Raw genomic sequence first — 24,560 nt, forward strand, 5'->3', positions numbered from 1 at the left:
TAGCTTTTTGTGATATTTTTCAAAAATTAGTTATGAAAATGTTCGTGAAGATTAGACTGTTTTGCAGAGCTGGTCAGTGTGGGGAGGAAGCCATGTAATGGAACCTTCAGGAATTTAGCCAACCAGAGTTGGCACCTGAATTATTGAGGAGAAAGTGAGGACTGCAGATGCTGGAGACCAGAGTTGAAAAATGTGGTGCTGGAAAAACAGCAGGCCAGGCAGCATTCGAGGAGCAGGAGAATCGACGTTTCGGGCATAAGCCCTTCTTCAGGAATTATTGAGCCAGTACGTGCTCCATGTTTCCTGTCACAAGGCCCTGTTAGTATCCAGTAAAGTCTGTGTTTATCATTTGTTGTGTAAGGATCCTTCCTTCAGCTCACTCCACAGAAAGATCAAGCAATCAGTGCTTTGCTTACCTCAGCATAATTCAAGAGAAACTTTTGAACAAAAGCTGTACATGATGTTTGTTTCTAAAAGGTTAGCCTTGAAAAGTAGTTATATTTATCAGGTGTTTATCCTGCTTAGGCTAAGACACTGAGTCGAGAAGTGTGTGTGTGTGTGTGTGTGTGTGTGTGTGTGTGTGTGTGTGTGTGTGTGTGTGTGTGTGTGTGTGTGTGTGTGTGTGTGTGTGTGGGGGGAGATGGACAGAGACAGAGAACATTCCTGGTTAGGAACATACAGGGAGGCTGTTCAGCCCCTCTGGATGTCTGTTATCATTCTGTCTAATTTGCACATTGACAAAATTTCCTACTTTATGCATTTTTATGACCTTGCCAACCGTGGTACAGAATTTCCGATTTCCATTAAGATTTTTGTGAAAGGTGTCTCCTGATTTCTGACCTTCTTTTAGCAGAAATTAAACTGGATGAGAGGACCTGGTTAAATCTTTGTGGTCATCGGTACGACTCCCATCACAGAAGCTAGAACAAATTTGAAATAAAACGAATTTTGGTAATGGTGACTGTAGAACTACTGGCAATGCTTTATATCTCATTCAGTTCACTCCTCTTTTAGGAATAGAAAGCTGCTGCCCTTACCACATCTAGACTTACAATAAGGTGGTTGTCCTCTGAAATTACTGAGTAGCCCACTGATAAAATTAAGAAAAAAAAACAAATTGCTGGAAAAAACTCAGCAGGTCTGGCAGCATCTATGAAAAGAAATCAGAGTTAATGTCTCGGGTTCAGGTTTCCTCCTTCAGAATTGAAGGTATTTAGGACAAGGTTGATATTTATCCAGAAGATGTGATGGAGGAGAGTAAACGGTGGGTTGAGATTGAGCCCAAGGAGAGAGAAAAACAGTTGGACAAAGGAGTAGTTAAAAAAACTGTCTGGGGGAATGAATAGCTGCTAATGGGTGCTATTAATAGCTGACAATATGTCTGGTAGTAACCCATGTGATGAGAAGGCCTGGTGTATAGGGGTTGGGGTAAAGTCCTCAAACCCTAATATTAAGTTTAGATCAGAGTGGTGCTGGAAAAGCACAGCAGGTCATGCAGCATCCGAGGAGCAACAAAATCAATGTTTTGGGCAAAAGCCCTTCATCAGGAATAGAGGCAGGAAGCCTCCAGGGTGGAGTGATAAATGGGGATGGGCAGGGGAGAAGGTAGCAAAGAGTACAATAGGTGAGTGGGGGTGAGGATGGAGGTGATAGGTTAGAGAGGAGGGTGGAGTGGATAAGTGGAAAGGAAGATTGGCAGGTAGGACAGGTCATGAGGATGGTGCTGAGCTGAAGGTTGGAACTGAGTTAAGGTGGGGGGAGGGGAAATGAGGAAACTGGTGAAGTCCACATTGATGCCATGGGGTTGAAGTGTTCAGAGGTGGAAGATGAAGCAAATGTGGCTGTGGTAGCAAGTCTGTTTCAGTGCATGGTTGAAGAGCTTCAGGACAGAGGAGATGATCTGGGGGTTGCAGTGAGAGAGAGAGAGAGAGAGAGACTCACAGATTCTTGTGGAGAGAGGAGGAGAACTTCAAGGGAGACATCCTTGCAAGAACTCAGTATTAAGCCCAGAAGGCTAGAGTGCCCAAACGGAAAATATGGTGCTGTTCTTCTAACTTGCACTGAGCTATACTAGAGCACTGCAGAAAGCCTGAAGTGGAGATGTTGGCTAGATGAACACGATGGTGTGTTGAAGTGGCAGGCAACTAGAAACTCAGGGTCTTTTTTACAGATAGAACCATAGATGTTCTGCAAAGTGGTCACCCAATCTATGCTCAGTTTCCCCAATGCAGGGATCACATTGTGAGCAATGAATACAGAAGACTAGATTGAGTGAAGTGCAAGTAAAGCATTGCTTCACCCGGATGGTGTGTTTAGAGGCTTCGATAGTGAGGAGGGAGGAAATAAACAGGCAGGTGTTACACCTTCTGAAAAAGCAGGAGAAGGTGTGGGAACATGGAGGAGTGGACCAGAGTGTCCTGGAGGGAATGGTCCCTGTGGAAGGCTGACATGCGAGGGGACGGGGTGGGGGGTGGGGGCGCGGTGTTTGGTGGTGGTGAAAATATCAGCTTGAGGACATGTGGGACCCTATTGTTGTTGTGGGAGGGAACAGGGAGTTTGAGGGCTAAAATGCAGGAGATAGGTTTGACCTGGCTGAGGGTCCTGTCAACCACAGTGCTGGAGAGTCTTCAGTTGAGGAAGAAGATGGAGATATCGGAGATCCCTTATTGAAATTGTCATCGCCAGAACAAATGCGAGGAACTGGGAGAATGGAATATTGTCTTTACAGGAAGCAGGATGTGAGGATGTACAGTCAAGTGTCTGTGGGAGTTGTTGTATTTGTAGTGATATTGGTGGCCAGCCTATTCCCAGAAATGGAAACAGATGTGAGGAAAGGGAAAGGAGGACTCAGGATGGATAAGGTGAATGTGAGAGCAGGGTGGAAATTGGAAGCGAACTAAATAAAACTTCTCCAATTCAGGAGGAGACACACCAATGATGTCATTGATATATTGGAGAAAGAATTGTAGGTGAGGGCTGGAGATATTCCACGTAACCAACAAAGAGACTAGCCTAACTGGAATCCATGTGGATACTCATGGCCACCTCTCTAACTTGAAGGAAGTGGGATGAGTTAAAAGAGAAGCTGTTGAGGGTGAGAATGAGCTTGGCCAGGCAGAAGTGAGTGGTGGTGGATGAGGACGGTTCAGGCAGTGATTATCCTCTTAATGGGCTGGATTTGAAACAGTGAAACGTAAATATTCAACTATTCGAACTATCTGAAGTTTCACTATTTTTACTCTTTATTAAATCATTTTTTGACTTAGATCTGTCAGCTGGAGCTGAGACCTACAGCTTGTGTTTAAAAAACAGAGAACAAGTGAATTTTTTTGTTCATGGGGCCAGGTCTGAAGATTGATTACAGGCTGTTTCTTGTTTAAAAAGTGTTTGACAGACACTTTAACTTCAGAGAGACCATATCCTTAACCAGATAAGAGGTAATTTGGTCATTAATAAGGCCAATACCCGGGAACGCAAACCGAAAGTCTGGGATACAACATAATGATGAAACAGAGGGAGGAGCTGGTGTTCTTTGTACTGGGGCTTTCTGAGAGAAGGAGAATGGCTGCTGATGCTTCAACATGAATTTAGATGAACTGACAGTAAAAATCAAGATATGAACATGATCTCATAACCATTTCAGAAACATAATTACTAAGAGATAAAACTGGGAACTTAATGTATTTGACCTTTCAGAACAATTGGAGGGATCGAAAAGGTGGGGTCTCAATGCGATTAATAAGAGATTAAATGAGGACGGTTGAGAGAGATGATTTAGGCTCAGATGATGTAGCATCTTTTTGGGCTTAGATTAAAAAAAAGAGAAAGGGAAAGGAGACGTTGGTAGGAGTAGTATACAGATCCCAAAACAGGAGCTGCTCTGTAGGAAAATCTATAAATCAACAAATAATTGGAGCATATAAAAAAGAATAGAGCAATAGTTATGGGTGACTTTATTCTTCTTGTTGATTGGGTTAATCAAATTGGAAAGGGTAGCTATGAAAACAAATTAATTGAATGCATTAAGGATAGCTTCCAAGAGCAATATATCACAGAACGTACCAGATAGCAGACTATCTTGGATCTGGCAATGCATAATAAGATAGGTTTAATAAATGACCTTAGAGTAAAACATCCCCCTCGGAAGTGGTGATCTTAACATGGTAAAAATGAATATTCAATTTTAGAGTGAGAAATTTGGATTAAAAACAACTTAAATAAAGGGCATTACTATGAAATGAAGATAGAGCTAGCTAAAGTGAATTGGGCAGATAGATTAGCAGGAAAGTTAGTAACCAAACAGTGGCACACATTTAAAGGAAGTAATTCGTGATTCTTAGCAAAAATGCACTCTTGTAAGAAGCGAAAATTCTAAGAGGGATAAGCTAACCAAGGAAGTTAAGGACAGTATTAAGTTGAAAGGAAAAGCACATAAGGAGGCAAAAGACAATGATAGCCCCGAAGACTGCGATAAATTCAGAATCCAGCAAACGAGGACTAAAAATATAAAAAGACAGTGAAAATAAACAACCGAGAGCAAAGCAGCAAGAAATATAAAAACTGACAATCAGCTTCTTAAAAAGGAAGAGTGAGGTCAAGATGAAAAGAAGTTCCTTAGAAAATGAATCTGTTGAGACAGTTATGAGGATCAAGGAAATAGCAGAGGAGTTAAACATAGTTAACAATGGTTCATGCATTGCTTGTAATTTTCCAAGAACCTTGGATTCTGGAGAAATACCAGAGGATTGGAAAGTTGCCAATGTGATACCTCAAAGAAGTCATAAGAACCCATGGTGTCGGAGATAGTATATTGGCATGGATACAAAATTGGCTAATGATCAGGAATGAGGCTATTTTTCAGTTTGGTGACCTGTAATCAGTGGGATTCCACAAGCATCATTGCTAGGACACAGCTGTTGACAAAATAGATTACTGACTTGGATGAAGGATGCAAATTTTGTAAGCAACACAAAGGCAGGTTTCAAGTCGGATATAATTTAGTGAGATACTGATAGGTTAAGTTAGTGGGCAAAACATTGGCAAATGGAATATAATGTGGGAAAATGTGAAGTTGTTCATTTTGGAAGGGAGAACAAAAGAACCAGAGTATTGTTAAATGGAGAAAAAACTGCAGAAAGCTGCAACACAAAGGGACTTGGTGGTACTAATGCAAGAACACAGAAAGCAAGTACACAGGGCAGCAGGTAATCAGAAAGGCTAATGGAATTTTTGGCCTTATTTCTTGGGGGTTGGATTATAAGAGTAGGGACATCTTACTGTAACATTGTAAAGTACTGGTGAGACAATATTTGGAGTACTGTGAGCAATTTTGGTCCCCTTAAGGAAACAACTTTATTGGAGGCAGTTCAGAAAAGCTTCACTAAAATTCTCCCTAGTATGGAGGGATTGTCTTATGAGCACAGATTGGAATTTAAAAGCTTGAGAAAAGTTCTCATTGAAGCAATTAGGATTCTTAAGGGGCTTGACAGTGCAAATGCCAAGAGGATGTTTCCCTTCATAGGTGAGTTTAGGGCCAGAGGCATAGACTCAGAATTAAGGGATCCAAACTTAAGACTGAGATAAAAGAAATTTCTTCAGTCAGGGCTGTTGAGAATCTGTTGCTACAGAGAGCTATGGAGCAGAGTCTTTATGTATATTTAAGACTCAGATTCTTGATCAGTAGGGGAATTAAGAGTTGTGGGGAAAGGACAGGAAAAGTGGATGTGAGGGGTGTCAGATTAGCCATAATTCTATTGAATGGTAGAGCAGGCTCCAGGGGCCAGACAGCACATTCCTGTTTCTATTTCTCATGGCCTAATGGTAGATTTGAAGGCTCTCTGCCTAACCTACCATTATCAGCTATTAGAAGTTCAGAAAATAGACACTGAATTATAAATATTACTGGCTTTTCCTCAATGATCTGGAAAAGGTTGCATTGATTGATTTTTCTGAACATGTCAGTCAAGAGACAAACCTATGTACCTGTGAAACAATGCATCATGGAAACTGTTCAAATCATCTGGCCAGTTTTGTTTTTTCCTTTCTTTAAAATTTATCTCTTAACTGTGTTTGTCTGTCAGTCTTTTGTGTGAATAGGGCAGAAAGCAAAGGTGCAAGAGTGTGCTGGAAAAGCACAGCAGGTCAGGCAGCATCTGAGGAACAGGAGAGTCGACATTTCGAGCAAAAGGCCTTTATCAGGAATGAGGGAATGCAAAGGTTATTAGGTTTCATTCATAAAATTAGATTGTTTTGTTGTTTAACTTTGCTCTGCTAAAGTTATTGTATTGCTAATAAATTGTTAAGCCTTTTGTTTAAGCTATAAACCTGGTGTCTAGTGTCAGTTATTCACAACCCATCTGGAATCGGTGAGGAATCATTGGGTCAATTTTGAAGGTTGTTAAGTATTTTAATTTTACTGTATTGTGAATACAAAGGTAGGGAGGCTGATTTGATTCTGCTGCCTATCTTTGTGTCATAACATAATAACTCTCAAGAGTTGATAAATTGTTCCTAATTAGACTTTATAAATAAACAGGTCTTGGACACCACGTTTATAATTTCAACAAAAATTAACAAATTTTCATTCATGTAATTTTAATGGAATACAGATAAACAACAAGGCACTGTTATTAATTCCTATGATCTTAAGCCTAACCTTCTTTGATCACAACCCCAACTCATATATAGTGACAGTTAAGGAATATGTTAAAAAGAAAAGAAAATAATTGTAATTTGCCAGCTCATTAAACGGTTTCAAATGATGAATACCAGCCCTTCAGAAACCCTTGGTCAATGGTTTGTTGAAAGGGAATTAGATCGTGCTTGAATTCTAAAAAAAACGCTCGTGGCATATTTCCTATCCACATAATATATATACCTATAAAGGGTGAGAAGTGAATCAGGCCAGCCCACCATCTATCTCGAGTCTTTCTGATCTCTTGTGGGCTGTTTCCTTCTGAAATGAGAGCAATGCAAGGTTGAAAGAGATGAAAGTAGGTGGCACAGCTGATTACTTTTTGTGCTGGTATGGAAGTGTCCCCAGTAAATGAGTGGGCAGCGCTCTTACTGTACATTCCTCCAGATGGCTGAAACTGACTGACCAAGGTGACAACCTCAGACAAAGCTGGCATTGTCTAGCATTATGGCTTCCACTGGAATAAGAGGACTTTCTGCCTGTGCACAATCCACAGGGCCTCCAAGTCACCATCTTTAAAATGGGGTGTCAAATTTCTCATCTGCTATGCACAAATGTTAGGAACCATGCACTGAAGCTCCAGACTGTGTGTCTGGGTGTAAAACAGATACTTAAATATGACATTGGCACCAAAAATGCTGTCAATGTGAAGATATCCTAGCAGTGGCGAGTTGTTCTGAATGGTTGGTACTAACATTAGAATCTGACAAGAAGTGTGTTGGTGGGGAGGGTTTGGTAGTTAATGAAGTAAGAATTGATAAAGTGTGGCACTGGGAAAAGCACAGCGGGTCAGGCAGCATCTGAAGAGGAGGAGGGCCAATGTTTAATCAGTCCTGCCTGAAACATTGACTCTTCTCAACATCGGATGCTGTCTGACCTGCTGTGCTTTTTCCAGCACGACGTCTTATCGACTTTGACTCTCCAGCATCTTCAGTCCTCACAATCTCCTAGTTAAATTAATTAAGGTTTGTAAAATACACAAAGTGTGAGATCTTGCTAGGTCTCACAATGAAAAAGTTCAATGTAACTGATACTTAGCCACAAGCTTATAAGATTCAGCCTTTAGTGACAGAGAATGGTGAGGACTGACTGGGGAAATTTAGGTTTTTCAACTTAGGCTACAAACAGCTGACAAACTCTCTGGGAAAGAAAGAAAAACTAATTAGTGGAAAAGGATTTGCAATCCAATGCACTCACCCCAATTATACTGTAACTGTAGTCCAAGAGAGCACAGGCATGAACTAGCAAACTTGCACCCAATCAGGCTCAATGGTATCATAAATCAGCACCAGAATGTAGATTCAAAGCCATTCCAGAAACTTACAATCACACCACACAGAATTATGCAAATTTTGTTTTTGACATGATAACTTCAGTCAGTCGTTGGCTGTCTCTTGATCTGGGGTTGATGTCTATGCATTCTCATGTGACTAAACAGGGCTGATCTTGACTGCTCATATTTGTGCATGTGGAGCATTCAGTTGTTTACAAGGCACTTTGCAATGCTCTGAGGTAATGGAAGATGCTACTGAAGTGCATATTCTTCCCTTCCTTCATGGTGTTGCAACTCCTGAGCCACCTCTTTGGATTCAGAATGAAGCCTGTTGTCAGTCTATTGTGCCTGCTGTTTGGAGAAGCTATCCCACTGTCATTCCCCTGTTCTTACATCATAGCTCTCTTTGTGGTTCATTTTGAAATATTTATCCAGTAGGCTCTTGAAGTCATTATTGAATCTAATTCCAGTGCCATTTCAGATAGAACATTATCAAACAACTCTGTTTCCCACAGCCCATGAATTTTGGTGATGTGCAAGTGGCTGGCATTTGAGCAGCAAGAAGGTCTTGAGACTGGAGTAGGTGATGGATACAATGCAAGAGTGAGGCTATGGAAGGATTCAAAATTAAGGTTGAGAATTTTATAATCCACGTCTGTGCCTGATTTGCATTCCTAAAGAGGAGATTGCTGTGGGAATTAGGGCCATCACCCTCCTGTCTTTAGAAGAAAGATTTGAAATTTTATACTTTAGAATCTCCCAAAATACTATACAGTCAATTAAATACAATTGAAACCTAAACAGAACAGCTACTTTTCATATAGTAAAATCCCACAGGCATCAATGTGACAATCTGGGGATTTATTTTTAAGTGACATTGGTCAATGATTGGTTGACGTGGTTGTTGTACAGTTTTCACTGCAGCAGGGACAACCCCTACCCCACTATACTTCAGGGCCTCACTTTAACATCTCATTTGAATGTTGTACCTCCAACAGTACAGCAAAGGTCAGTCAAATGCAAAAATAAAATTCTAAAAATCAATGAGATGAAGCTGAATGAGCTCCTCCAGTTTCTGAGCTGGATATGCTTGACTCAGTCAGTTAGCACACTGCACTTGTCCTGAAATTTACTTCACAATGGAGGGGCATACTTGTATGCCAAGTCAGCAACAACAAAGGCCTAATACTTTTCCCACCACTCATCAAAAAACAAAACACAAACACTTTTTGGGAAATCTCTAATCAATCTCACCTCATGGACACAAGAATTCTGAGGCCTCTGTCAAAGGGAGGATTACACATAAGTTAAACCAATTGTGTGAAAGCTAAGGCATGTGCAGTAACTGTGATACCTAACACTCAACATGAATAATGGATCAGAAACTGATGGAAAAATCTTACTGACCTAGCAACAAGCTCCTGTAACAGCAATGCATCTTCCCATCAGCAGAAGCTGAGTTGAAGATACCATTCACCTTGGATTTGCTGAAGTAGTGGTTATATCACTAGACTAGCAATCCAGAGCCTAGGCTAACACTCCAAGAACAGGGGTTCAAATACCATTATGGCAATTTAAATTCAATCAATAAATTTGAAAAAGTGCCAATGAGACTATCATTGATTGCTGAAAAATAATATCTAGTTCACTGATGCCCCTAGGTAATGACATCTGCAACCCTTACCCAGTCTGGCCTACAAGTCAGTCCAGATCCACAGTAATGTAATTGACTCTTAAATGCCCTCGAGCATGCCACTCAGTTCAAGATGTAATTAGGGATGGGCAACAATACTGGCCTTGCCAGTGACACCCATATATCATGATAGAATAAATAAAATTCCAGGGAGCTGAGCCTAGTTTCACATGCCAGTGCGGTAGTGGTGGAATACTGTGCTGTCAACAGTGCCAACATTCAGACTGGGCATTTAATCAATACTATAACTACCTTCTCCACAGGATAATCCAAGATTCTGTTGTTTTATTATGTTGGTTGGACGAGTCTGACATGGTGAAAGGGAGGCCATTAAGCCATTGCACCTGCTCTTTGAACTAATCTTCACCTTAACTGCTATCTTCCTTCTCTTTCCCATGACCCTGCATATGTTTCCCTTGCAAACATTTCAGTGGGTATCCAATCACAAACAGTGTGCAATTAAGAATGGATAATGACCATCCTTAAGACCAGCCTGTACCTTTTTTCCATTTGCTGTCTCTTACTTTTACGTGTCTACAGCCCTTTAAATTTGCTTTGGCCTGCTTTCCCAAGGTTTTCTTCCTTGCTTTATTTTCTCTGTGGCGCTCCTTAAACTTGGCCTGATTATGGACCCAGCTATCACCTACACTAAGTACCTGAAGCTCAGCCTCCAAAATCAGAACAACACATAGATAGTTGGGTCATAACATATCATCCCACCAGAAGCCCAATTGCAAAAGCTAAGACTTTCTTTATTTCAATAACTCCTTTAGCAGAAGGTTTATCCATTGTGTACATTGAACAAATTGCAGTTGTTCTTTCTATCTTTCTCACAGTCATGATATGTTTAACACTTAGTATGTGAATGCCATGAATCACTGTGGTAAGTTGCAACATACTTTTTAAACTCCATTCCTCTAATGATGAAAGACAATATTCCGTTTGTCTTCTTAATTACCTGCTGCACCTGCAAACCAACTTTTTGTGTTTTGTGCACAAGAACGCCCAGGTCCCGCTGCACAGCAGTATGCTGCAATTTTTCATCATTTAAATAATAGTCCATTTTGTTGATATTTGTATCAAAATGGATGACCTCACATTTAGCAAGATTGTATTCCATCTGCTCGAGTCTTAACCTTTCCATACCTCTCTGCAGACTTTGTGTCCTCTGCACACTTTGATCCACCACTAATCTAGTCTCATCCGCAAACTTTGACACAATTCACTTGGTCTCCAACTCCAAATCATTGATGTTAATTGTAAACAATTGAGGTCCCAACACTAGGGAGGAAATTCCAGGATTTGGACCTAGCAATGGTGAAGCAATAGCGATATAGTCAGGATGGTGAGTGGCTTGGAAGGGAACTTGCATGTGGTGATATTCTCATTTATCTGCTGTCCGTGTCCTTCTAGATGGTAAGGGTTGAGGGTTTGGAAGATGCTATCTAAGAATCTTTCATGAATTTCTGCACTGCATCCTTTTTGATGGTATACACTATTTTTACTGAGAGTTTGTAGTGGAGCGAGTGTATATTTGTGAACATGGTGGCAATTAAACCAGCTGGATAATGACAAGCTTCTTGAGTACTGTCATATAGGCAAATGGGGAATAGTCCAACACCCATGTCCTGTGCCTCGTAGATAATTGACTGTCTTTGGGGAGTCAGGAGTTGAGTTACTTGCTGCAGGATTCCTAGAGTCTGACCTACTCTTGCATCCACTGTATTTATTGGTACAGCATTTATATGGTTTGTCATACACTACTCATGAAACCATGGGTTGTGTTAGCATTCTGCATTTAAGTAGCAAAGGTACAGAACATTCATTTCTATTGAATCAGATTATTACATTATAACACATTCCACTCACTAATCACTCGCGTTTATGCAAAATAGATTTCACACTCATGTTCCCTCTGTACCCAGTGGTGGAAGGATCAGTAATCAGTTCATGCTTTAAATTGGAATGATAGGTGATGCCAATGTTGAGTTTAAAACACTCATATCTGTCTCCCGTATTGACCAAATAGCTCATCAGAAATTAGGTCTTAGCCGTATCTATACGAATAGTAAACTTACTTCAGCGTCTCATCATGGGATAAATCTCTCATTCCAGGAATTGATTTTCTGAACTTTGCTGCACTGCCTCCAAGACAAGTCTATCCTTCCTTAGATAGGGAGACCAAAATGGAGCATAGAACTATGGGTCTGCTCTCATCAAAGCCCAATTGTACTAAGACTGCCTTACTCCTGTACTCTAGTCTTCTTGCAATACAACCCAACATGTCATTTGCCTTCTTAATTGCTTGCTTTACTGACATGCTAACTTTGTGTTCCTTCAACAAGTACACATAGTCTTTCCAACATCAACATTTACAAATCTCACATCTGTTAAAAAATACTCTAGCCCTAATGTCACAATGAATAACCTTACATTTCCTTACATAATTCTCCATCTACTAATTTGCTGCTCATTCACTTAACCTGTCTATAATCACGTTGTAGCCTCTGTGTCCTCAGAGTTTACAATCCGTCTAGCTTCTTCACTAACAAATTTAGATACATTACTCTTTAAGTTACTAATAATATTATATTGCAAATATAAATATAATACACTTGCGGCATAGGAGAAAGTGAAGATTGCAGATGCCGAAGATCAGAGTTGAAAAGTGTGGGGCTGGAAAAGCACAGCAGTCAGGCAGCATCTGAGAAGCGGGAGAATCAACGTTTCGGTGTAAGCCCTTCATCAGGAATGGGGAGGGATGGGGGCAAGGTAACCGAGAATATTTCAGGGAACATGTCTGGGACACATGCATCATACAACCTCACCGCTCTGTGGCCGGTCATTTTATTCTTACATAAGCAGCAAGCTGGTAACTAGAGAAAGGATTGGTCCACTAAAGGATAACGAAGGAAGACTGTATGTCAAACCTGAGAGAATGGGTGAGATTCTGGATGATTAGGTTGCATCAGTATTCACAGAGGAGAGGAATATGAAGAATGTTGAGATTAGAGATAGAAGTTTGATTAATCTGGATCATGTTGACATAAGTAGGGAAGATGTGTTGAGTAGGCTAGAGGTTATTAAGTTGGATAATCCCCAGGACCAGATGGGATCTATCCCAGGTTGCTGAGGAAGGCGAGAGAGGAAATAGTTGGGGCCCTGACAGATATATTTGTGGCATCCTTAAACACAGGTGAGGTGATGGAGGACTGGAGGGTTGTTCATGTTGTCTCCCTGTACAGGAAGGGTAGTAGGGACATTCCGGGTAACTACAGACCAGTGAGCCTGACGTCGGTGGTGGGAAAGTTGCTGGAGAAGGTACTGAGGAATAAAATATATTTCTATATGGAAGAGAATGGGCTTATCAGTGATAGGCAACATGGTTTTGTGCGGGGGAGATCGTGCCTTACCAACTTAATAGAGTTCTTCGAGGAAATGACCAAGTTGATAGATGAAGGAAGGGCTGTTGATGTCATATACATGGACTTTAGTAAGGGGATTGATAAGGTTCCCCATGGTAGACTAATGGAGAAAGTGAAGTCACATGGTGTGCAGGATGTTGTAGCTAGGTGGATAAAGAACTGGTTGAGCAACAGAAGACAGAAAGTAGTCGTTGAAGGGAGTTTCCCAAAATGGAGAAAGGTGACCAGTGGTGTTTCACAGGGATCAGTGTTGGGGCCACTGTTGTTTGTAATATACATAAATGATCTGGGAGAGAGCACTGTTGGTCTGATCAGTAAATTTGCAGATGACACAAAGATGGTGGAGTAGCAGAAAGCATAAAGGACTGTCAGAGAATACAGGAGGATATAGATAGACTGGAGAGTTGGGCGGAAAAGTGGCAGATGGATTTCAATCCAGAAAAATGTGAGGTGATGCATTAGGCAAGACTAATTCTGGAGCGAATTATACAATGAACGGAAGAGCCTTGGGAAAAGTTGATGGGCAGAGAGGTCTGGGAATGCACGTCCATTGTACCCTGAAGGTTGCTGCACAGGTGGATAGAGTGGTCAAGAAGGCATATAGTATGCTTGCCTTCATCGGACGGGGTATTGAGTATAAGAGCTGGCAAGTCATGTGAGCATTGTACAAGACATTGGTTCGGCCACATTTAGAATATTGTGTACAGTTCTGGCTGCCACGTTACCAGAGGGATGTGGGCGCTTTGGAGAAGGTGCAGAGAAGGTTTATGAGGATGTTGCCTGGTATGGAAGGTGCTAGCTATGAAGAAAAGTTGAGTAGGTTAGGTTTATTTTCATTAGAAAAAAGGAGATTGAGGGGGGACCTGATTGAGGTTTATAAAATCATGAAGGGTATGGACAGGGTGGATAGAGAGTGAGGAAAGATGTTGCAGACATTTGTGAGAGTGGTGGAGCATGAGGCTTGATGGGAATAGCCTGTGGTAAGATAGTGAGACACACCATGGGGTGGTGAGGTAGCCAACAGGCTAGGTTTGGTAATGTATGACAAAAAAAAACTCAGTGACCACAGTGTTTTCCTTTGAGTTGTTAAAAACAACCTAATAATCCAAACTTTCATTTTCCAGTGAATATTCCAATAAAATATAGACAGTTCTTACATTTTCCAGTTAACATTCAAATAAAATATATCCAGTTCTTACAATTTTGAGTTAATATTCAAATAAAATACACACAATATTTAATACTTATAATTTCTCTGAGGATACTGCTGGGGAAGGTTGATGCTTCAGCAAATCCCAGGAGATTGTGAACTGGCAGATATAAAAATTTGGTCCATTTTCTAGCCTGTATTTCGGTGACCAGTTCTGTATAAATACAAAATGAGGGCTTTTTCCTACCGTTTGAAGTTTATACCATTTTGTTTTATAAGACTGAAAGGAAGAACTTCTTCACTCAGAGGACAGTGAATCTTTGGAAATGTCTATCTCAGAGGCCTCTGGAGACTCAGTCATCCACTATATTCAAGGCAGAGTTTGAAGGATTTCAAGATATAAAGACATCAGGGATGATGAAAGAGAGTCTTCCTCAAATGATAGCCCATCTCAATGTGTCCAGTTTACCCTGAGGACAGAGGATGATGAGGAGCGAATGCCACAAGATCATTGAGGGGTGGGAGATATCAGATAGATGTCAGAGGCAGGTTCTTTACCCAGAGAGTAGCAAGAGTGTGGAATGCCCTGCCTGGAACAGCAGTAGACTTGCCAACCTTAAGTGCATTTAAATGGTCATTGGATAAACATATGGATGATAATGCAATGGTGTAGGTTAGATGGGTTTCAGATTGGTTTCACAGGTCGGCGCAACATCGAGGGCCAAAGGACTTGTACTGCGCTGTTATGTTGCATCTATGTCCTTGATGGAGAAGATTGTGAGTACTTGTTCATATTTAAGTACTCATAATAGCGAGGATGTTGGTGGAGGTGAGATGGTGCAGTAGAGTGGGACTTTCATTCCAGCAGCAGCAACACTGTGAAGGGCACTTGTGTTCGGCCACCATGCTCACATCTCATAGCAGAGAACTTAACAAGAAGGACTGTAAAGTTGAACACTTTTCCTTACTTCTGTATTTTTCTGTCTTTATATTCTATGTTTTGGTTTATTTTTCTGTTTTAAGATGGCACCAGAGAGTGATGAGACTATACAACACTTTCCACAGTATTTTGTTCCAAAATACATGTGACAATAAATAAATCAAAGTAAGAAACTTCTTCCTTACACCAGCCTAAACCCTAATCCTTTGCCTATAAGCATAAGTTTGTATCCCTCTAGTTCTTGGACAATCAGCTATGCGAACAGCTTTTCTATGTTTTTCTCTCAAATAGGATGCCATTCTTTGAAATAAAGAAGAGGGATGAGACAAAGAGGTAAATAATAATAAATAATGACAATTGTTGTTAGTTTTGGCAGAGTACTTCCTTGGAAAAGGCTGATCAAGATTTTAAGAAATGGTTAATAAGGCATGTGCAAGGAAGAACTGCTCATTTAAAATCCTGACTGGTCAGCAGAAACAAATACAGTTTTTACTTTTCCCAGGCATGACGACCTGAAGGAGATGTTGGACAGTAATAAGGACTCCCTGAAGCTGGAAGCAATGAAGAGAATTGTAGCGGTAAGTCTAACAGAAGCAGCATTGCGTTTGCCTTTCACCACCTACCATTTGTCACTACCTCACCTTTCCCTCTGGTTTTAGGCATTTCTCTCCTTCTTCCTGGCAGTCCCATCTCCATTACTCACTCACATTCCCTGTCTGTCCCATAACAGAAAATCATTCAAAAGCAAGGTATTATGGTAAACCTCTTGTCTAATAGACTGGATCATTGTGTCTAATTATTGGCACCCCACTTCAGGGAAGCTGTGAAGGCATTAGAGAAACTGCAGAAAAAATTCTTGAAGATAATTTCATAGATGAGGAGCTTCAATTATGAAAATAGATGGATTAAGGTTAGATTTATTGGAACATTGATAGTAATGCCCAACTAAAGTCCAACATATTCCTATCTGTTTTCCATTATCAAGTTTATTCAACCTTGTGTAGTAATTTGGTTTCTTTTGGTGAAGGACAAAGTCCCATGATTGGAGAACCGTCAGTATGATACTTTTATTCAAAATGGGACAGAAATAAAAACAGGGAAATGTAGGCTAGTTACCTTAACATCTGTCATTGGGAAAATATTAGACCCTATTATAAAGAATATGATAGCGAATTTAGAGATACATAGCATAATCAAGCAGGGTTAACATGGCTTAATGAAGAGCAAGTAAAGCTTGTCAAATTTATTAGAATTGTTTGAGGAGGTTACAAGCAAGATACATAAAGGGTGACTATCATGTTCAATAGATAGATGGAGATAGTAGATGTAATATACTTGGATTTCCCAAAGGTATTTGAGAAATCCTGTATATCAAGTAACTTAATAAATTAAGAGCCCATGGTGTTGAAAGTAGTATATTAGCATGGATTAAGGATTGGCTAACTAATAGGAGATAGAGAATTGGGTTAAAAGGGCATTTTACAAAATGGCAACCTGTAACTAGAATAGTGTCATTGGGGATCAATACTGGGCCACAATTATTTACAATAAATATTAATGACTTGGATAAAGGAATTGAATGTACTATTGCTACTTTTGTAGATGATACAGAAATAGATGGAAAAGCTAGGAATGAGTCCATCGAATGATATAGACAGGTCCAGTGAGTAGGCAAGAACACAGCAGATAGAACATAGTGTGAGAAAATGTGAGGCTCTGAACTTGGCAGGAAGAATAGAAGATTAAGGTTATTTATATGGGGAGAGCGTGTAGAAACTGGAGCAGAAAAGATTTTGGAGTTCATGTGCGCGAATCATGCAAACTTCGTATCTTAAGTTCAGCAGGTAATAGGGAAAGCAAGTTGAATCTTGACATTTATTTCAAAGGGAATAGTTGAGAAAAATATATGTCTTGTTAGAACTACACATGACATTAATTAGGCTACACCTGGAATACCGTGAACCATTTTGGTCCTTTATCTAAGGAAAGTTATACTGGCACAGGAGGCAGTCCAGAGAAGATTCACCAGGTTTGTTCTTCTGAGAATGGATGGATTTTATTATGAGAAGAAGTCGAGTTGATTGGCTGTACTCATTGGAGTTTAGAAGACCAAGCAGAGAATTTATTGAAACATTATCTAAGAGGGATTAACAAGATAGACTTGGAGAGATTGTTCCCCCTGGTGGGAAGTTCTAGAACCAAAGAGCTTAACATCCGAGTAAGGAGTTGCCTATTTAAGACAGAGATGAGAGGATCTTTTTCTCTCAGAGGGTAGTCAATCTGTGGAACTCTTTATCGCGGAACACTGATGAGGCTGAATCATTCGGTATATTCAAAGCTGAGATAGATCTTTAATCAGTAGGGAATCAAGTATGGGGAAAAGGCAGGACAATGGGTTGAGAATGATAAGATCAGCTTGTGTCTGATTGAATGACAAGGACCAAATGACCTATTTCTGCTCCTGCATCTTATAGATGTGGTTTGCTGTGCTCATGCACTCACAGAAATGCCACGTATGGAATTGTTTCTTGCAGGTTTTTCTAACTTCATCCTTTTGAATTAGAACTTAGAACAGTACAGCACAGTGCAGGCCCTTCGGCCCTCAATGTTGTGCCAACTATTTATCTTACTCAACAATCAGACTAATCTACATTGTTCTAATCTTCCAAGTGCCTATCCAAGATTGCTTAAATGTCTCTAATATATCTGACCCTACTGTCACCGCTGGCAGTGCATTCCACGCACTCACCACTCTCCGTGTAAAGAACCTACCTCTGACATCTCCCCTAATCCTTCCTCCAATCATCTTTAAAATTATGTCCCCTTGTGATAGCCATTTTCACCCTGGGAAAAAGTCTCTGACTATTCACTGTATCTATGCCTTTCATTATCTTGTACACCTCTATCAAGTCACCTCTCACCCTTCTTTGCTCCAATGAACAAAGCTCTCTCAACCTTTCTTCATAAGACATGCCCTCCATTCCTGGCAGCATCCTGGTAAACCTCCTCTGCACCTTCTCTAAAGCTTCCACATCTTTCCTATAATGTGGTGACCAGAACTGAACACAATATTCCAAGTCTGGTCTAACCAGGGCTTTATAGAGCTGCATCATAACCTTGTGTCTCTTAAACTCAATCCCCCTGCTAACGAAAGCCAACGTACCATACATCTTCTTACAACCCTATCAACTTGAGTGGCAACATTAAGAGATCTACGGACATGGAGCCGAAGATCCCTCTGTTCCTCCACACTGCTAAGAATTCTGCCTTTAACCCTGTATTCTGCATTCAAATTCAACCTTCCAAAGCGAATCACTTCACATTTTTCCAGGTTGAACTCCATCTGCCGCTTATCAATCCAGTTCTGCATCCTGTCAATGTCCCATAGCAACATATAACAGCACTCCACACTATCCACAACTCCACCAACCTTTCTGTCATTGGCAAACTCACTAACCTACCCTTCCACTTCCTCATCCAAGTCATTTATAAAAATTACAAAGAACATAGGTCCCAGAATTGATACCTGTGGAACACCACTAGTCACCAAATCCAAGCTGAATACTACCACCACCCTCTGTCTTTTATGGTCCAGCCAATTCTGTATCCAGATAGCCAGATTTCCCTATATCCCATGCCTTCTTACTTTCTGAATGAGTCTACCATGGGGAACCTTGTCAAATGCCTTGCTAAAATCCATGTACACCACATCCACTGCTCCACCTTTATTAATATGTTTGGTCACATCCTCAAAGAATTCAACAAGGTTTGAGAGACATGACCTGTCCCTCACAAAGCCGTGCTGACTATCTCTAATCAAGCTATGCTTTTCCAAATAATCATAAATCCTGTCTCTCAGAATCCTTTCCAATACTTTGCACAACATTGACTTAAGACTGACTGATCTGTAATTCCTAGGGTTATCCCTATTCCCTTTTTCGAGCAAGGGAATATCATTTGCCACCCTCCAATCATCTTGCACTACTCCAGTGGACAGTGAGGACGCAAAGGTTATTGCCAAATGCGCAGCAATCTCTTCCCTCGCTTTCTGTAGTAAGCTCAAGTATATCCCCTCTGGCCCAGGCAATTTTTATCTATCTCTATGTTTTTCAAAGTTTTCAGCATATTCTCCTTCCTAACATCAACCTGTTTGAGCATATCAGTCTGTTTCACGCTGTCCTCAGAAATATAAAGGTCTCTATCAGTAGTGAATACTGAAGCAAAGTATTCATTGAGGAGCTCCCCTACCTCCAACTCCAGCTGCACGTTCCCTCCACTCTCTCTGATTGGCCTACCCTCACTCTGGTCATCCTCTTGTTCCTCACAATACCTTAGGATTTTCCTTAATCCTAACTACCAAGGCTTTTTAATGCTCCCTTCTAGCTCTCCTTAGTCCATTCTTCAGTTCCTTCCTGGCTACCTTGTAACTCTCTAAAGCCCTATCTGATCCTTGCCTCCTCAACCTTAAGTAAGGTTCCTTCTTCGCCTTGACCAGATATTCCATATCCTTTGTCATCCAAGGCTCCTTCACCCTACTACCCCTTCCGTACCTCAGTGGGACAAACCCATCCAACACTATCAGCAAATGCTTCCTAAACAGCCTCCACATTTCTGTCATACATTTGCCTGGGAATGTCTGTTCCCAATGTAGGTGCCCAAGTTCCTGCCTAATAGCATTATAATTCCTTCTTCCCCAATTAAGTATGTTCTCATACCATCTGTCCCTATCCCTCTCTGTGAGTACAGTAAAGGTCATTGAATTGTGGTCACTATTACCAAAATGCTCTCCCACCAAGAGATCTGACACCTGGCATGGTTCAATGCTAAGCAGCAAATCCAATATGGTTTCCCCTCTAGTTGGCCGACCTACATATTGAGTCAGGAACCCTTCCTGAACACAGTTGACAAAAACTGCTCTCTCCAAACTATTTGAACTAAAATGGTTCCAATCAATATGAGGGGAGTTAAAGTCATCCAGGACACTTGCACCTTTCTAAAATCTGCCTCCCGATCTGCTGCCCTGTGTCTCTGTTGCTATTGATGGGTCTATAGTAAACTTCCAATAAAGTGACTGCTCCTTTCCTGTTTCTGACTTCCACCCGTACTGACTCTGCAGACAAATACTCACCGACGACTTCCCTTTCTGAAGTTGTGCCACTACCCCTGATTAGTAAGGCCACCCCTCCACCTCTTTTGCCTCCTACCCTCATTCTTTTTGAAACATCTAAACTCTGGAACAGCCAATAACCATTCCTGCCCCTGTGATATCCAAGTTTCCGTAATGGCCACAACTTCGTAGCTCCAAGTACTGATCCATGCTCTAACTTCGTCACCCTTATTCCCGATACTTCTTGCATAGCCACACTTCAACCCATCACATAGACTGCATCTTTGCCCTATCAAGTGTCTATCCCTCCTCACAGACTCTCTGCATGCTGTACCTGGCTGTTCACTACTTACTCTATCATCTGATCTGTAGTTCAGGTTCCTACCCCCGTGCCAATCTAGTTTAAACCCTCCTGAAGTTCTCTAGCAAACCGCCCGCCATGGATGTCATTTCAGGTCAGTTCAGTTTAGGTACAACCTCCAGTTCAGGTACCAACTGACCTTCTTGTACAGATCCCATTTTCCCCAGAAGGTATCCCAATGATCCATACATCTGAAGCCCTCCCTCTTACACTAGCCTTGCAGCAATATATTCATCTGCACTCGCTGTCTATTCCTCGCCTCACTAGCCCGTGGCACCGGTAGAAATCCTGAGGTTACTATGCTCATCCTGCCTTCTGGCTTCCAACCTAATTCCATGTATTTTCTTTTCAGGTCCTTCTCCCTTTCCCTAGCTATGTCACTGGTACTGATGTGTGCTACAACATCAGGATGCTCTTCCTCTCCCTTAAGAATCCTGTAGACTTGATCCGAGACATCCTTGACCCAGGCACCTGGGAGGCAACATACCGTTCCAGGAGTCCCACACACGACCACAGGATCTCCTGTCTGACCCTCTCATAATTGAATCTCCTATCACAATCACTCTCCTATTCTTCTCCTTCTGAGCCACAGAGCCAGGCTCAGTGCCAGAAACCTAGCCACTTTCTCCTGGTAGATCCCTTACCCACAACAGTATCCAAAACAGTATAATTATTATTAAGGGGAACAGTCACAGGGGGTCCCTATACTGTCTGCCTATTTCCTTTCGTTCTCCTGACGGTCACCCAGCTAGCTTTATCCTGTAACTTACGTACAGCTACCACTATAACTCCTCTCTTTCAGTCCCTCAGCCTCCTGAATGATCTGAAGTTCATCTTGCTCCAGCTTCAGCTCCAGAATTGAACATTGAAGCCAGGTGCTTGATTTCACCCAGGTGGAAGAATCAGAATAATTAGAGGCAGGAAGACAATACTTTGGAGTTCAGAGACCCATCTGGGGAAATACCCATCAACACAGGAATTAATTTCTCCGGTCACCAATTAAAAGCCTAAAGTGGGAGTCAATTGACCTCCTCACACCAAAGTCATGATTGTATCTGTTCTGGGCAGGCAAGAAAAGAGCCTTCCCAGCTGTTAAAATGCAGCAAACTGCCTGGCTGGTTATGTGTGGTTTGGCCTTGATCTTCCCTAATTCGGATATGATCGGAGGCACAGATATGGACAGCACTGTGGCCTTTGTTGACCATCTGACTGCCTTTCTTCTTATCTTCAAAGTTTGGGAGAAGATTTGCAGCTTGGGTGCTCATTGTTTTGGTTCTGTTCGCCAAGCTGGGAATTTGTGTTGCAGACGTTTCGTTCCCTGTCTTAGGTGACATCCTCAGTGCTTGGGAACCTCCTGTGAAGCGCTTCTGTGATGTTTCCTCCAGCATTTATAGTGATTTGTACTTGCCGCTTCCGGTTGTCAGTTCCAGCTGTCTGCTGCAGTGGCCGGTATATTGGGTCCAGGTCGATGTGCTTATTGATCGAATCTGTGGATGAGTGCCATGCCTCTAGAAATTCCCTGGCTGTTCTCTGTTTGGCTTGTCCTATAATAGTAGTGTTGGCCCAGTCGAACTCATGTTGCTTGTCATCTGAGTGTGTGGCTACTAAGGATAGCTGATCATGTTGTTTCGTGGCTAGTTGGTGTTCATGGATGCGGATCGTTAGCTGTCTTCCTGTTTGTCCTATATAGGTGTGTTTTGTGCAGTCCTTGCATGGGATTTTGTACACTACATTGGTTTTGCTCATGCTGGTAACGGGTCCTTCGTCCTGGTGAGTTGTTGTCTGAGAGTGGCTGTTGGTTTGTGTGCTGTTATGAGTCCTAGTGGTCGCAGTAGTCTGGCTGTCAGTTCAGAAATGTTTTTGATGTATGGTAGTGTGGCTAGTCCTTTGGGTTGTGGCATGTCCTCATTCCGTTGTCTTTCCCTTAGGCATCTGTTGATGAAATTGCGGGGATATCCGTTTTTGGCAAATACATTGTATAGGTGTTCTTCTTCCTCTTTTTTCAGTTCTGGTGTACTGCAGTGTGTTGTGGCCCTTTTGAACAGTGTCTTGCTGCAACTTCTTTTCTGTGTGTTGGGGTGGTTGCTTTCGTAGTTTAGGACTTGGTCTGTGTGTGTGGCTTTCCTGTTTACCTTTGTGCTGAAATCTCCGTTCAGTGTTCTCTGTGCCATCACATCTAGGAATGGGAGTTGGTTGTCTTTTCTTCCTCTCTAGTGAATCGGATTCCTGTGAGTGTGGCGTTGATGATCTGGTGTGTTTTCTCTATTTTTGTGTTTTTAATGATTATAAAGGTATCATCTACATATCTGACCCAGAGTTTGGGTTGAATTTGTGGTAAGACTGTTTGTTCTAACCTTTGCATTACCGCTTCTGCTATGAGTCCAGAGATGGGTGAGCCCATGGGTGTGCCGTTGATTTGTTCATATATTTGGTTGTTGAATGTGAAGTGTGTTGTAAGGCACACGTCCAGTACTTTGAGTATGCAGTCTTTGTTGAGAGGTTCCCCGTCTTGTTGTCTGTTCTGATTGTCCAGCAGGTTGGCTGTTGTTTCTCTGGCTAGGGTTTTGTCCATAGAGGTGAGTAGTGTCGTTGCATCGAATGAGACCATAGTTTCTTCCTTGTCTATGTGTATATTTCTGATGATGTCCAGGAATTCCTGTGTTAACTGTATAGAGTGTCTGGATCCGCTGATCAGGCGTTTCAGTTTCAGACCCATAGTATCACTACCAGGGACACCATCACACAAACTGGCTAAAGAACTACAGCAGAAACTTTTGCATCTTGGTTGCTGTTCTGACAACAGCCATGTCTCCTGACCCAATGGCTTGCAGTGGCTGCTGCCTGTTGACTCCCAGGATGTTTAGGTGGGACTCAACTTTCATGTCCTGTAAATTGATACACAGCTGAAAGCCCACTAGTCAATTACTTAAGTACTTGATAGACAGAAGATATGGTGATCTTTTTGTGCTGCTGAGGAGGGTGGTATGTCATTCATCTTTATGGTCACCACCACACTTAAATAAAATGTCAGAGATTCCACCCATAGAAACAGGTAGATGGGATGGCTGAAAGCTTACTCTCAAAAGATGGATTTCCCCATGAAAATGGAGTTACTGTAGCTCAGTTGATCACACTCTTACCTCAGTTGTAAAGCTCCAGACTTAAATCCAGCTTCAGAGACTTCAACACATAATCTAGACTGATAGTTTCAGTGTACTGAGGAAGTGTACTGTTAGAGGTACTACCTTCCAGATGAGATGTTAAACTGAGATTCTGTCTGCTTTCTCATCTGAATTTTAAAAAGTCATACTGAGTCTGGCCTACAGATCCACATCCACAACAACGTGGATTATTCTTAACTGCCTCTGAAATGGCTGAGCAAGTCACTCGGTTTAAGGACAATTAGGGATGGGCTACAAATGCTAGCCTTGCCAGCGACACTATGTTCCATGAAAGATTGAAAACGTCTTACAGTAATTATTAAGATATTTGAAGATGGGGTTATAGTCACTTCCATAATACTCATCTAAAAAAAATGTTAGTACAGTATTGGAGACCACAAACACTATTTGCACTTACTTGCATTTTCTCTGGGCATTGTGCAGGTTTATCAACTTACACCATGCCTATCACCACTGATATTCTCTCAGGAGGTCTACTGGAATGTACTAATTTCCCATATTTTCCTAACATGTCATTTCAGTGTCGCAAGTTTACATGGAAAGCTCATTATAAATAGAAGTTTCTGATGAAAAATGTGAACAGAGATTCTTGTGGATGTGGAAGTGCAGCAGGTCAGGCAGCATCCAAGGAACAGGATTCCTGAAGAAGGGCTTATGCCTGAAATGTCGAATCTCCTGTTCCTTGAATGCTGCCTGACCTGCTGCGCTTTTCCAGCAACACATTTTCAGTTCTGA

General features: G+C 41.5%; 1 protein-coding gene across 1 annotated transcript in view; it reads left to right on the forward strand.

Annotated features, from left to right (window-relative positions):
- LOC132834643 (AP-3 complex subunit beta-2) overlaps positions 1 to 24,560 on the forward strand; it is a 224,712-nt gene that overhangs the window by 70,948 nt on the left and 129,204 nt on the right. Inside the window, exon 2 of the mRNA XM_060853544.1 lies at positions 15,678 to 15,753. Within this exon, the coding sequence (XP_060709527.1) occupies positions 15,678 to 15,753 (76 nt within the window). The remainder of the gene's footprint in view (positions 1 to 15,677; positions 15,754 to 24,560) is intronic.

The sequence above is a fragment of the Hemiscyllium ocellatum genome, chromosome 42 (assembly GCF_020745735.1).
Source record: "Hemiscyllium ocellatum isolate sHemOce1 chromosome 42, sHemOce1.pat.X.cur, whole genome shotgun sequence".
Taxonomy (NCBI): Eukaryota; Metazoa; Chordata; class Chondrichthyes; order Orectolobiformes; family Hemiscylliidae; genus Hemiscyllium; species Hemiscyllium ocellatum.